The sequence below is a fragment of the Tachypleus tridentatus genome, chromosome 13, assembly GCF_004210375.1.
Source record: "Tachypleus tridentatus isolate NWPU-2018 chromosome 13, ASM421037v1, whole genome shotgun sequence".
Classification (NCBI taxonomy): Eukaryota; Metazoa; Arthropoda; class Merostomata; order Xiphosura; family Limulidae; genus Tachypleus; species Tachypleus tridentatus.
This window is the reverse complement of record NC_134837.1, coordinates 196,687,241-196,701,175: the sequence shown is the minus strand read 5'-3', so window position 1 is coordinate 196,701,175 and position 13,935 is coordinate 196,687,241. Positions and strand designations below refer to the sequence as shown.

Below are 13,935 nucleotides of genomic sequence, written 5' to 3'. Positions count from 1 at the left end.
TGCAGTGTTTAGGAACAACGGGGACTGTTGCAGCCGTGGATGAAGATCATGATATTGTGGTGTCTTATGCAAGTGGGAATAGGTTTGTAACTGTTGTTATATTGTTCAAAATGCTGCATTTAAAATCAAACTAAATATCAACCAAAATTATTTGTCTAGGTTGTCATCTAAATGACTTCAGACATAGCAGAGTCAAGTATGTAAGTCTATTTCAATAAGTTGGGGGGGGGGGAAAGACTTATGAGAAATGCAAACTTAGAGCATTTTAGATTTTACAGTTTTGTTGCATGTTCATTTAAATGTCTTGCAGCAAAGACAACGTTTAACTGTAAGTATTGTACTGCTTTTGAATTAGCTTATTTTGACTTATAATGAAAGTTTCATTTAGGGAAATTTTAGTGTTCTAGAAATGAACCTGTTTCAATTCACAACTTCTGAAGAATGTTTAAATAACCTATTTTAATGAGTGGTTACTAGATGGAACATTTGTATAAAGCCTAAACTGTGTAATTTATCTTCTTATCTAGTACTTAAATGAAAATAATTGGACAAACACAAGTTGACTACATACAGAGTTTTCAGTATGGCTTATTACAATTATTTTGGAGTCTCATTGTGTCAAAGCTCACATTGCCATATTTGATCATAGCATGTGTCTAAGGGCCATGCGTCTTGACAGTAGCCCTGCAATGGAGTGTTCATTGCAAAAGGTTTTGTCATAAATCTATCATGTTCAAAGCACATCACTTCTTCCTGCAGGCTTTTCACAATCTATACATTGAATGAGGACAGTAGTTTCCCAAAACTTATATGAACATTCCTATAGTACAGAAATGTGTGGGTGCTCTTTCTGGTGACTTGACCAATATTTCTGTATGGAATAACATGATTACCCATTGCATTCTCTATCTGTTTGAGGTATGACTAGAAATTTTATCTTGGTGAAATAATACTCTATTGGCCTCATTTTGTACAAAACTGGTATTTTTGTATTAAACAAATAGTTCAGAACATTGGCATGATAGTAGGGAAAGTTAACCTTAACTTTTGTACATATTTTCCTGAACCTTAAATTACTTTTGGCACAATATTTGGTGATGATCATGAAACTCTATTTTCAAAAAACAAACAAACAAAAAAACAAGTTTTGCAGCATGCTGTGTACCACTTTTGGAATTTTTTTCCCACCCCCTGATCTGTACAAAACATCATGAGATTCGTTATAGTTATTGAGGTACTTTTTGTTAACTATCACTGCATACTATTCTTCTTCAGCAAAACACTGTTCATGGTGTTTATTACAGTTGGTCCTTTTTCTCTGAAAGTAACTTGTGTACATGTGACTTTTAGCACTTTCCAGATGAAATCTGTTTTGATTATTTTAGACATTGTTTCCTGGGAAATGTTTTTTCAACCACTTACATTTGGGATTGTTACATGATGAAACATTTTGATTATCATTGTTAGAGTACAGTTTATTGCAGGTCTCTCTCTGAATGGTCCTGTTGTCCCAAGTTGATCCATATTACTTTATTTTCCAGTATCATAAAGGATATCTTTGCCTTGGAAATTCTAAATCTGAGTCTGCTTACATCTGAGTGTATGCTTATTTGTACCTACCAGGAAGAAATTACATACCTTTCTCAAAAACAATTCATTTCTAGTGAGATTACATTATTACCTCTGAAATGTCAAATAATGTTAAAATGTAGTTCTGATAAGTACCATTCCACCACAATTTTATATCAGCTGTGATTCTCACGTGACTTGTTGATTTATGTATTCAAAATTATTTTAATATCATGTATTCAATTCTATATTGAACCAGTTACAATGTATTTTGAAAAAGAACTGATAAAATATGGTTTATTATATGTTTTGAAAAGATGTTATCGTAACATCGTTTACTGTATTGGTAACAGAACTAACGAAATACAATTTACTCTATAAATGAACCAACAAAATAGTTTAATGAATAGTTAAAAAGAATTGACAGAAAACAGTTTGCTCTTTAGATGAATATACAAACAAGACACAATTTGCTATATGGATAAAATCTGTGATAAGGACATTCTTAACTATGTAGATAAAAGTACTAACTTAAACACATACTATGTATACATTAAAAGAAATGACAGAACACCCTGCACTATATAAATGAAAGATAAGAAAAAGAATTGACACAATACTCTTTTTATTGTGTAAATAAAAGTAATTGCCAGATCATTTTGTTCTCTATGCAAAACTTGACATAAAACTTTCTTCTTCATGTAGGTGGACCTTTCATCCTGCTGTTCTGACGAAAGTCAATTCTGTACCCCAGACTTCTTCTTATGGAGAAACATCTTCTACTCAACAGTTTGCTGTTGGGGATCTTGTCCAGATTTGTAGTGATATTGAGAGAATTAAAATTCTTCAACGAGGACATGGCGAGTGGGCTGAGGCAATGACGCCTGTAAGATTTTCATACTTACCTTACATTCCTAGAAAAACTGACACTAATTTCACATTAAATTCTAATGCTTGGAAAGGACTAATTTTGCTGTTTCTATTGACATTTGGAAAAGTTTTTTTTATCAAAGCCAACATAAGAGATTATAATTTCTTTGTATAGGTCACTGGTTGGATCACATTTAGAATATTGTGTTTAGTCTTGGACTCCTTACCTTAGGAGAGACATTGAATTGTTGGAAAGGGTTTAGAGCAGTTACTAGAATGGTATCTGTGATTGATGGGTTTTCATACAAGGAGATTAAGATCCTTAAAATTGTTTCCTCTTGAAAAAAAGATGAGTTAGAGAATATTTGATTGAAGTGTTTAAGATTGTAATAGGAATTTATAATGTGATGGATCAATATTTATCATACTTAACAGCATAACTTGTAGACCTAGGGGATGCAAATACACATTTTAAGGAAAGTAGAAGCTTTCTTATCAAAGACAATTTTATTTTTCTATTAGGGTGGTTGGCCTATGGAATGGGTTGCCTTCAGATGCTGTGGAGATAGTAAATTTGAATATGTTTAAAAGAAAGTTTGCTGTATATGAATGATAAGGGCTGGATTTAATTTTTTAAAATATATTTAGTTTCGCTTCGAGGATGTATAGCTTAGATGGATCAATAGGTCTCTTGTTGTTTTTAAATATTTATGTTATAATACCTTAGCAACAAAATATTAAATATTTAATTCGTGGTAGAAAACATTAAAGTGAATGTAACCAGTTTCAGAATGTTATGTGAATTCTTTTAAAGATACAAAAGTACTGTATCTTGAAGATTAATAACAGAAATAAGTTTGATCTGAGAAGAGGAAGCTATAAGGTGCTTATAGTACATACCTTTCAAGTACTTCACGTTGGCTGTAGTGACTATGTTTCTTTCTTTTTTTTTTTAAATAGGTTATAAAGCCTGCAGCCATATTACTCTTTTCTATGGATTCAATATCATGCCAAAGTTTTTCCTGTTTGTCTTTGGTGAAGTAAAATATCATTATCATAATTTACAGCCCATTTCAGTTCCTTTTGGTCCTTCCCAGTGTATTGTTACATGTAAGTATTTGTATCAGTGTTATAATTTCTTTCCTTTAAAAATTGGCTTCCTGCAAGAAATCATAAGTCTTGGGAAAAATTTAAAATTCATGGGAAAACATTTTACAGGATGATGGGCAAACCCAACTTGGGGGAAACCTATCCTAGATGCACAATATGTTGTAATGGGGCTTTAGTGTTTGCAAGATTTAGGTTATATTCTTATTATGTTCCAGACCCTTGGGAAGATTGGAAGGATTCAGCAAATCTATCATGACAATGACTTGAAGGTTGAGGTTTGTGGAACTTCTTGGACATACAACCCTGCAGCTGTTACAAAAGTGGCATCTGATAGTGCCCTACCTGGTACATGTAGTGGGGGTAAGTTATTAAATTTAACATACTCCATTTAAACATTTTTAGTCTGGAAAGCTTGCATGCAGCTGTATTGTAACACTGACTGTATTATGAGTAAAGTTTTGTGTACACACATTCATTGACTGAAAAGCAACATTGTATATGTTGTTTGTTTTGAATGCCTTAAGTATGAAAATAATGAAATCCAGATAATTAAGGAAACTGTGAAAACTTTCAACATACATGAAACTGAATTTTGTTACTTTATATACAGGCTGCTAATCTTGAATCATTTGGATTTTGTCAAAACACATTATTGACAGTTCAGCCTTCATATACAACATAGCTTTCATGAATATTTGTATCGTTATATATATTCATTAGCCATGTGCTTTTTCGTGTTAGAACATGTTCAATAACAGCCAACTTGGATACAGCCTCAAGAGTCAAGGTAACCAATGTTTTAGTCCAAATTAGGTAAATTAACAAACATCTGTTTACTATGAATGAAAGCAGGTTGTATCTGTTGGGTTTTCTAGCTATTATCTTACTTGTATTCACCTGCATCACATACTATAACTGATATCATTACACCAATTACCTTTGTACATAAACATATCTTACATCAAATAAAACTCAAATATTTTTCAAAAAAAGCGTGAGAAAAGAAATTTAACCTTAATAGTGAAATCTAAGTGTCTTTGATCTTATGCACAGAAAGGAAGTTAGTTTCCCAGGAACATAGCTTATACTTAGAGAAATTGAAAAATCTCTGTTCAGAACACAATGTAATATAATAATATTTGATAGATGATAACCTTGGCTTTCTTATGGTTATAGATAATATCAAACATGAGAGAAAATTATTAATAAATCCTGAAAAAGAGAATGTGACAGTTGGATGTGGCTCTGATTTTCTATTTGATGGCTTTGTTAACAAAACAATTGACAGCTATAAAAATTATGGTTTATCTGAGCAATGACAAATTTATAGTGAATGATGTACATTAAATTTAGTTCTTATTGGAGTAGTGATGAATAAAATAGAAAAAATAGGATGCCTACAGAAAATGTCACCTTTCTCAAACTAGGGGAAATTCAAGATTTTTTAAAATACTGTCTCATAAAACTAAGAATTTAAAACTTATGTTATTAAAATATGGATTATTAGCTATGATGTTATGCTATACTAATTGGTATAGCATATACTAAAAATTTTTTTTAAATTTTGAGTTTGAATTACTAAAACCTTGTGACATGCACAATCAAATGATTCCTGGGCAGATAGTGTTAAAATATAAAACAAACACAAGACAGAAGCAATTAACCCTTAAACAGTGGGAATATTGCAGGTATCAGCATCATTTGATGATTGCTGCTGTTTAAGGGTTAAAGTAAAACAAATGTGATGTTGATTAATTTCCTGTCTAAGCTAAAGATGAAGCATGGAAATATAGTTTTGTACATTCTGTGGTCATGCACATTGTTATATAAAATAACATAAACACCTGTTAATTTATACATTATGCTTATTAGTAAAGAGTTGTTTTAACTTTTGCAGATAACACTATATTAATAAGATTGTAAATTGATGAAACAGGTGTGCAACAGACAATGTAAATTGATGAAACAGGTGTTGTGTAACAGACAATAATTTTACCAATCATGGAGCAAAAGGTCCTTTTAATTGTTAACAGTGTTGGAAGTAGAAATTTGTTTCAACTTTATTTCAAGAACTGATTGAACAGACATATTAAAGTTCAATCAAAATACTGACCATCAGATGCCTAAATTATTCCATGTGTTTTTTGAACCAATCTTTTAATAATTTTGGAAGTGTGAATTGGTACATTGTCTTCTTGAACCAGACCAGCTGCATTTAGGGATAAGTTGTTCATCACAGGGATGAACCAGATCTGCAGTAATATTTGAATAATAATTTTCTATTCTTTTACCCTTCTGTAAAATCATTGGTCCTAAGCCATTTTTACAATTCCTGTTTCATTTAACAATTCTCCCCTTTTTTTTTCTACTGTCATGGAATAGGTTAACTGTAGGAATTTTTCTCTCTTTATTGCTTTTCATTAATTTCTTTTATTTTGCTTGCTTAACTTTGTCTTTCTCATGTGAAGATTTCACTTATGGCTAGGTGGTTAATGCACTTGACTTGTAATTTGAGGGTCGTGGGTTCAAATCCCGTCACACCAAACATGCTGGCCCTTTCAGCTGTGGAGGCATTATAATGTGACAGTCAATCCCACTATTCGTTGGTAAAAGAGTAACCCAAGAGTTGGCAGTGGGTGGTGATGACTAGCTGCCTTCCCTTCAGTCTCACATTGCTAAATTAGGGATGGCTAGCACAGATAGCCCTCATGTAGCTTTGTGCAAAATTCAAAAACAAACAAATAAAACAATTTAACACATTTGTAACAGTAGTGACATCCATATGTAATGTTTTAAAGTGTAGACAAGTGAACATTTTGTTTTGTAATCAGTAGTTTGTTTTAACTATTATTCATAAATGTCAGTTCATGTTAATGGAAGAGTTTCATTTGGCTGAAACAAACAGGATATGTGGGCAAATGTTTATGTGTTTAGTTTGAGCTTGCAGTCATAACTGGTAAAGTTCACTCAACATTCAATTACATTTGATTTTGCAAAAGTTTGAAAAAGTGTCATGCAGATAAGATTTTGTTATATTGGTTTGATATTGTTATTTAACCATAGTTAATTGTATATCAGAAACTGGTAGTTTTATGTATCATGGTTGGAGGTTATTGGTATAAAGAAGTTTGTACTTTATCATGATTACTGGTTTGAGATGTTATTAAATTTTGTACCTTGTTTGTGGTTACTCATATATCAGAATCTGGTATTGTTATGTGTCATTGGTTGTGATATAACAGACTCATAGTTTGTTCTGATATGTCATGGTTAATGATGTTGCAAAATTTGGTTGAATGTTCTTGCATATCATGGTTATTGACATATCAGAATTTTATGCTTTCATTCTAATGCATCAAACTTAGGGATTTAACACACTCTTAGTATGCTCTTATATATCATGGTATCAATCTAAGTGTTTCTTAACCTTTTTTAAATCACGGGCCCCTTTGAGAATGTAATTTGAAAACTATGGACCCACTTCCCAATAAAATTCACATAAACACATAACACATTTTGCTGCAAATAATTTCACAGTGATTAATTTAATAGTAATAGACACAATTTGCTTATATGGATACCTACTAGATGTCATTGTTACAAATGCATGAAATCTTCACACGAGGAAAATGAAGTTAATCAAGCAAGATAACAGAAATCACTCAAAAGCAATAAAGAGGGCATATTTTAATATAGTAAACTGGATGTACATCACGTATAGAGTTTTATACATATTTATTCACAAAATAATGGAGAAAAAATAATTTTTTTTCCCTGGTTCACAGACCCCTCATGGACCTCCTAGACATCACAGAGTTTTATTAGAGATTTTCTTTTATTGTCCAGCTTTAAGGTGGAATAACGGCTGTATGCAATATCAGTCTTTGATTAGGTAGCAGTTGAAACAAAATTTTTTTGTAAAATGCTAAATGCTAACTTGTGAAATATCTCAACAGAGAGACTGAGTGCTTTGTTGAAGAAGTTGTTTGAGACTCACGTGTCTGGTGATATCAATGAAGAATTGGTAAAAGCTGCAGCTAATGGTGATGTACAGAAGTTGGAAGAACTTTTAAAAAGGCCTGATGCAGAGGTAAGAGTAGAATGAGTACAGTTATCAGTAATGTTGTTTTAAAAAGACCTGATACAGAGGTAAGAGTAGAATGAGTACAGTTATCAGTAATGTTGTTTTAAAAAGCCCTGATACAGAGGTAAGAGTAGAATGAGTACAGTTATCAGTAATGTTGTTTTAAAAAAGCCCTGATACAGAGGTAAGAGTAGAATGAGTACAGTTATCAGTAATGTTGTTTTAAAAGACCTGATACAGAGGTTAGAGTAGAATGAGTACAGTTATCAGTAATGTTGTTTTAAAAAGACCTGATACAGAGGTAAGAGTAGAATGAGTACAGTTATCAGTAATGTTGTTTTAAAAAGACCTGATACAGAGGTAAGAGTAGAATGAGTACAGTTATCAGTAATGTCACTTTAAAAAGACCTGATACAGAGGTAAGAGTAGAATGAGTACAGTTATCAGTAATGTTGTTTTAAAAAGACCTGATACAGAGGTAAGAGTAGAATGAGTACAGTTATCAGTAATGTTGTTTTAAAAAGACCTGATACAGAGGTAAGAGTAGAATGAGTACAGTTATCAGTAATGTTGTTTTAAAAAGACCTGATACAGATGTAAGAGTAGAATGAGTACAGTTATCAGTAATGTTGTTTTAAAAGGCCTGATACAGATGTAAGAGTAGAATGAGTACAGTTATCAGTAATGTTGTTTTAAAAGACCTGATACAGAGGTAAGAGTAGAATGAGTACAGTTATCAGTAATGTTGTTTTAAAAAGACCTGATACAGAGGTAAGAGTAGAATGAGTACAGTTATCAGTAATGTCATTTTAGAAAGGCCTGATGCAGAGGTAAGAGTAGAACGAGTAGAGTTATCAGAAATGTCATTTTAAGTAGTCAGATAATATAACCTTTTTTGCTTTCTTCATTGATTTTTTCTATCTCCTCTAAAAGATTATATGAAGCTTCTAGTCGAGTAACATTTTTTTCTTTTTTAGTAATACAAATTGCTATTATACCTTGTTAAACATGCATATGTAGTTAAGTTTGTTCAGTCGAGAGGGGCACTTGTATAGATGTTTTACAGCAGTGGTCTTGACCTTGACATGTTAATTATTATTTCCAGTAGTGCACTCTGGTTAGAAGTATATTTGTTCTGATTTGTCAGTCAAGAAAGAGTTTGTTCATTTATAGAACCAACATTAAAAAACACAGTAGGTTAAATTACTGATTAAGTAACTATGTAAACTGCTTAACAAAAAAAGTTGTGAACTAGAATTGCAGAAGGCAGTTTGGCTTACCTTATCCTTTATTTACCAATTTCATTTTAAAACAACTTGTAGTAACATTAATAAATGTCATTTTACTTCTTCCTCAAGAGAGTTTTGTTCAATTAGAGAGAAGATGGAATCTTTCAAATACTTTATTGACCCTTCTTTATTTCATCTGACTTCTTATTGCTGAAAGCTTCGAGTGCACCTTTTAATTTTATAACTATTTCTTTATTAAGAATTATTGGTTTATCTGGTATTCATTATATATACAGTTTTATACATAGAACTACCATGTATGAATCAGTGTGCAGGAGATAAGTGTGGCTAGATGCATTTTGTTTAAGGGAGTGATAAAGTTTCCCTTGGAAATATGTTTCCTATAAATATACAAACATTACATAGGTCTGTTGAATAAATTTTAGATGGGAATAAGTTATCTCATATAAACATTTGTTAAAAATATTGCACCCTCTGGTGTCAAAAATAAGTTACAGATTCATATAATTTTCTCTTAAAATTTTAAGTGTGACCTTAAATATTAATCCAAATATCCTTATTAAAATAAAGTTAAAATCCTCCTTTTAAGCATAAAAAATGGAACGTCTTGGAGATAGTGTAATTAGACCAAAGGTTATTTCTCACTGGATATATAGCCAGATACCTCCACCATACATTTATCATTTATCAATGAAACTAATGCAGTAAGAAGATGTTTCTTTTAACCTTACACTGATGCAGTACTCAGGAATAATTCACAGTCACTACATTGGGAGTTTACTGACAGTTGTAATTTAAGTCATGGAATGGTTGACATTAGTAGGTTTTTCTCATCTTTGAAGTAAAATATTTAAGAGTTCTGGTGGAAACCTTCAGTTCTAGAGCAGGTCCTTCAGCACTCATTGTTCATAAGTGTGCAACTATTTTTCAACGTGATCCTGACTGTCAATGCAGAAAAATAATCCAGTTACCTCTTGTTTAAAACATGTTAGTATATTTACACTAAGCTCGGCATGGCCAGGTGGTTAAGAAATTTGACACATGATCCGAGGGTCGTGGGTTCGAAAATCCGTCACACCAAACATGCCAGCCCTTTTAGCCATGGGAGCATTATAATGTGATGGTCAATCTCACTATTCGTTGGTAAAAGTGTAGCCCAAGAGTTGGTGGTGAGTGGTGATGACTAGCTGCCTTCCCTCTAGTCTTACACTGCAAAATTAGGAATAGCTAGTGCAGATAACCCCCGTGTAGTTTTGCACAAAATTAAAAAACAAATGAACATAAATTCATTAAATATTAACAGAGAACTTATTAATTTAAAGACCTATTTTTAAAAAGTACCGGTGTAAATTATTAAAAGAGAAATTATTCCAAAGACTCTTAAAAAGGAAAAAAATCTTTATTATGTATATTAATATATATATTAATTTAAATAACCATATTGTATAAATATTCTGGAATTGGGATATTTATTAACACAGAAATGAATTCAGTTACTCTAGTAAAAAAAAAACTTGGAATCTGGATCTCGCACATTAACGGAGAAAATAATCTAAAGATGCTTCGTGTAAAAAAATACAAGAATTGTGATCTTTAGTATTAAATACAGAAATTATTTGAATGATTTTAACACAGAAATTATTTCAATTTATCTTGGAAAATGCACAAGAAATTTTAAACAGTGTAAAAACAAGAAAAATAGGCCCAGCATGGCTAAGTGGTTAAGGCACTTAGCTCATAATTTGAGGGTCACGGATTCAAATCTCAGTCACACCAAACATGCTCACCCTTTCAGTTGTGGGGGAATTATAAAGTGACAATTAATTCCACTATTCATAGGTAAAAGAGTAGCCTAAGAGTTGGCAGTGGGTGGTGATGACTAGCTGTCTTCCCTCTAGTCTTACATTACTAAATTAAGGATGGTTAGCGCAGATAGCCTTCGTGTAGCTTTGTGCAAAATTCAAAAACAAACAAACAAGAAAAATAAAAATAAGACAAGAATGGTAAAAGCAGTTCAAAAACAAAGTAGCACAAATATGGTATAACTCTTTTTAGATGTGATAAAAATTAAAGTTTGTTATAAGACAAGTATTAACTCTGTTTAAGGTTTAGATATGTAATTTGTTCACAAACTTCCCATTTTGACATTTTCTAGGTAAATGGTGTTTTTGCAACACACACAGCACTCCAGGGAGCAAGCCAAAATGGTCATATTGAAGTCATTAAATTACTGCTACGTTACAATGCAGATGTTGAGATTGAGGTATTGTATCTTTTGAGGAAAGTTTGTAAGTTGGACTTGTCATTCCATTTTTTTTCCATCAGAAAAACATCAAATATGTTTTGTATCTCATTGTTTCTATTAAGTGTGTTGTGAAAGTTGTATCACCCTTTTTTTAGTCTGTGTTTTATCTCCCTTTGTCACCTTGTAACAATGAATTAAACATATCACTTAAGGAGAAAGTGCCATAAACTATATATGTGAACTTGGAAGCTACAAATAGTACAATATAATGTGGGGAAAACTTTTTAATATTATTACAATACTGGAATCTTTTGGCTTCCATGATTTTAGAACTTGCACAAATTCTGTGCAAGTAGATAAAATTGTAAATTACGGTTTTTAGATGTTTCTTCCTTCTGTCTTTGACACAAATACTTTCGTTGCATAAATTAGCATATACACAGTAGTAGTTAAAGGTTTTATATTGCATGTGACTCATGAAAGGTGTTAATATAGTAGATGGAAGCCAGTTCTTTGAGAGAAGTGTCATTTAACATGTAATGCTGTGCATACTTGTTCTATAATTTTTAAGTATTGATATAAAATATTTCTCTGCATATTTGTTTTATGTATTATATGTTTTAGAAGAATGGACTGCATTATGCATATTTTGAATTTTATGTATCATTATGATGTGTGGCAGTTTTGGTACTTAATATTTAAGAACGTCTGTTTGTATTCAGAAAAGTTTTATTATGATAATACCTGTAGTATTATTTTTGAACATGCTAAAGTAACCTACATGAATAATGCCTGTTAAGACAAATCACTGCAATGTGACAAATAAAAACTTTAAATAAGTCAGTAAAACTACCACTTTGTTTTATTAAACATAAAGTTTTCTCTTATTAACATTTTAGTCTGTGGGTTGACAGGTACTTTTCTTCTGGTTGTGGTACAACACAATAATCAAGTTGTACACTTTATGACCATGGATCTACAATAATAGTGGTGGTTACATAATGCTATTCAGTTTCAGACTTTAGTATGCTAAGAGTTGATTAGTATATCAGTTCAAAATTAGGGACAGCTTGTTCAGGTATCTCTTGAGTAACTTGCATTAGCATCCATTAAACAGTGCTTATATTTGTACAATGAAACAGCAATTGTCCAACTGTAATTAAACTGCTTCACAATACCCAGATTCTTAACGTACTCAGTTATCAAGCATACTTGCACACTAGAATTGATCACAATGTAAGTAACTCATTTGTTTCTTCAGAAATTGAAAATAGTTTAAATAGCAACAAATAGTTGCATATAGAACATACAATAAATATTTTTACTTTCCCTTCACTTTGTTCTCAGGCTTAAAGTGCCCTCAAGTCATCATGAACATGTGACTTAATGTAAAATGGTGGAAACACATACAAAACATAAATACATTTCAATGTGAAACTTTGTAGAATAGATGGCAACTGCTTGTTGTGGAGACACAAGTGTAGAGGACAACGTTTCAAAAGTTTCCCACCTTTTATCTTCAGGTCAGTGTGTGTGTAGGTGTTGTCAGTCTTTTATAGTGTCCTGGTCCATTGTGGAACACCCACCAACATGGACAGGTACCTACACTTCCAGTCCTGTCATTCAACCTCGATAAAACGTGGTATAATCCAATGCTTAAACAATAGAGCACAAAACATTTGCGATAAGACATCCATCGAAGCAGGATGCCAAAAGATCGTAAAGAGTTTTAAACAGAGTGGTTACACCTCCATTTTCATAAAAAAACTTTTTTAAGAAGACCAAGACAGAAAGAAATTATTTGAAAGTTATCAACACTATCACCATTTACCTACCATACCTACAACATTTCAGTGAACTACTCAAAATGCGTAGCCAAGAAATTCAACATGTAAGTCCAGTGCAAATCCCACAATATCTTAAAGTCCATTGTGGTAAAAAACAAACAGCAACCTACCAAAGAGAATCTCAAAAAATGTCATCTATGACATTCTGTGTTCCTGCAACGATACATATATTGGAGAAACTGGAAGAAAAGTCACGACAAGAATAAAAGAACATAAAGATAGTACAAGACTCATGAAAACACAAAATTCAGCCATTACAGAGCACACCACGTCAACTGGACACAGAATAAACTGGGAGAAAACTAGAATCATTGACACAAACAACAATTTATGAAAGACAAGACAAATCAAAGAATCATTTTATATTAACACTATTAAACCTTCACTAAACAGAGATTCTGGATTAGAGGTGAGTAACCTGTAGCTGCCATTGGTTGAATGTACAGGAAGTCTCTCCTCCAATCAGAAGCAGTGATAATCCAACCAATCATAACATGCTCTCCACAATCTGCCAGGACACTATGAAAGACCGACAACATCTACACATACAGTAACCTGAAGACAAAAGGCAAAAGACTTTTGAAATGTCGTCCTCTACGCTTGTATCTCCACAACTGGCAGTTGCCATCCATTCTACAAAGTTTCATCATGAATACTCTGCCTAAACAATCTATTAAAGAATACATTCCCATGTGCTCATGTTATTAATAAAAGGATTAACCAATACATTTCATAATTAATGCATCTATTGTTAAGGCAGTTATAAACTGCACTTTTTTAAACTTGTGCCAATAACCTTCTCCAAGTTTTGTGTAGTATGTCTGTATCACAGAAACTAAGCATTGATACTACAAAATCATTGGTAAATATATTAATATTCTAACTCATTCACGTGCCACCACAGGCAGTAAGATTAGGCCAGAAAATATGGCTAAGAAAAAATTATGTTCATCCATATGG

General features: G+C 32.1%; 1 protein-coding gene across 1 annotated transcript in view; it reads left to right on the top strand.

Moving 5' to 3' along the window:
* The window catches only part of LOC143239024 (E3 ubiquitin-protein ligase MIB1-like), a 145,283-nt gene that overhangs the window by 20,084 nt on the left and 111,264 nt on the right, over positions 1 to 13,935 (top strand). Inside the window, 5 exon segments of the mRNA XM_076479752.1 lie at positions 6 to 82; positions 2,275 to 2,455; positions 3,765 to 3,909; positions 7,506 to 7,639; positions 11,039 to 11,146. Coding sequence (XP_076335867.1) covers positions 6 to 82; positions 2,275 to 2,455; positions 3,765 to 3,909; positions 7,506 to 7,639; positions 11,039 to 11,146 — 645 coding nt within the window.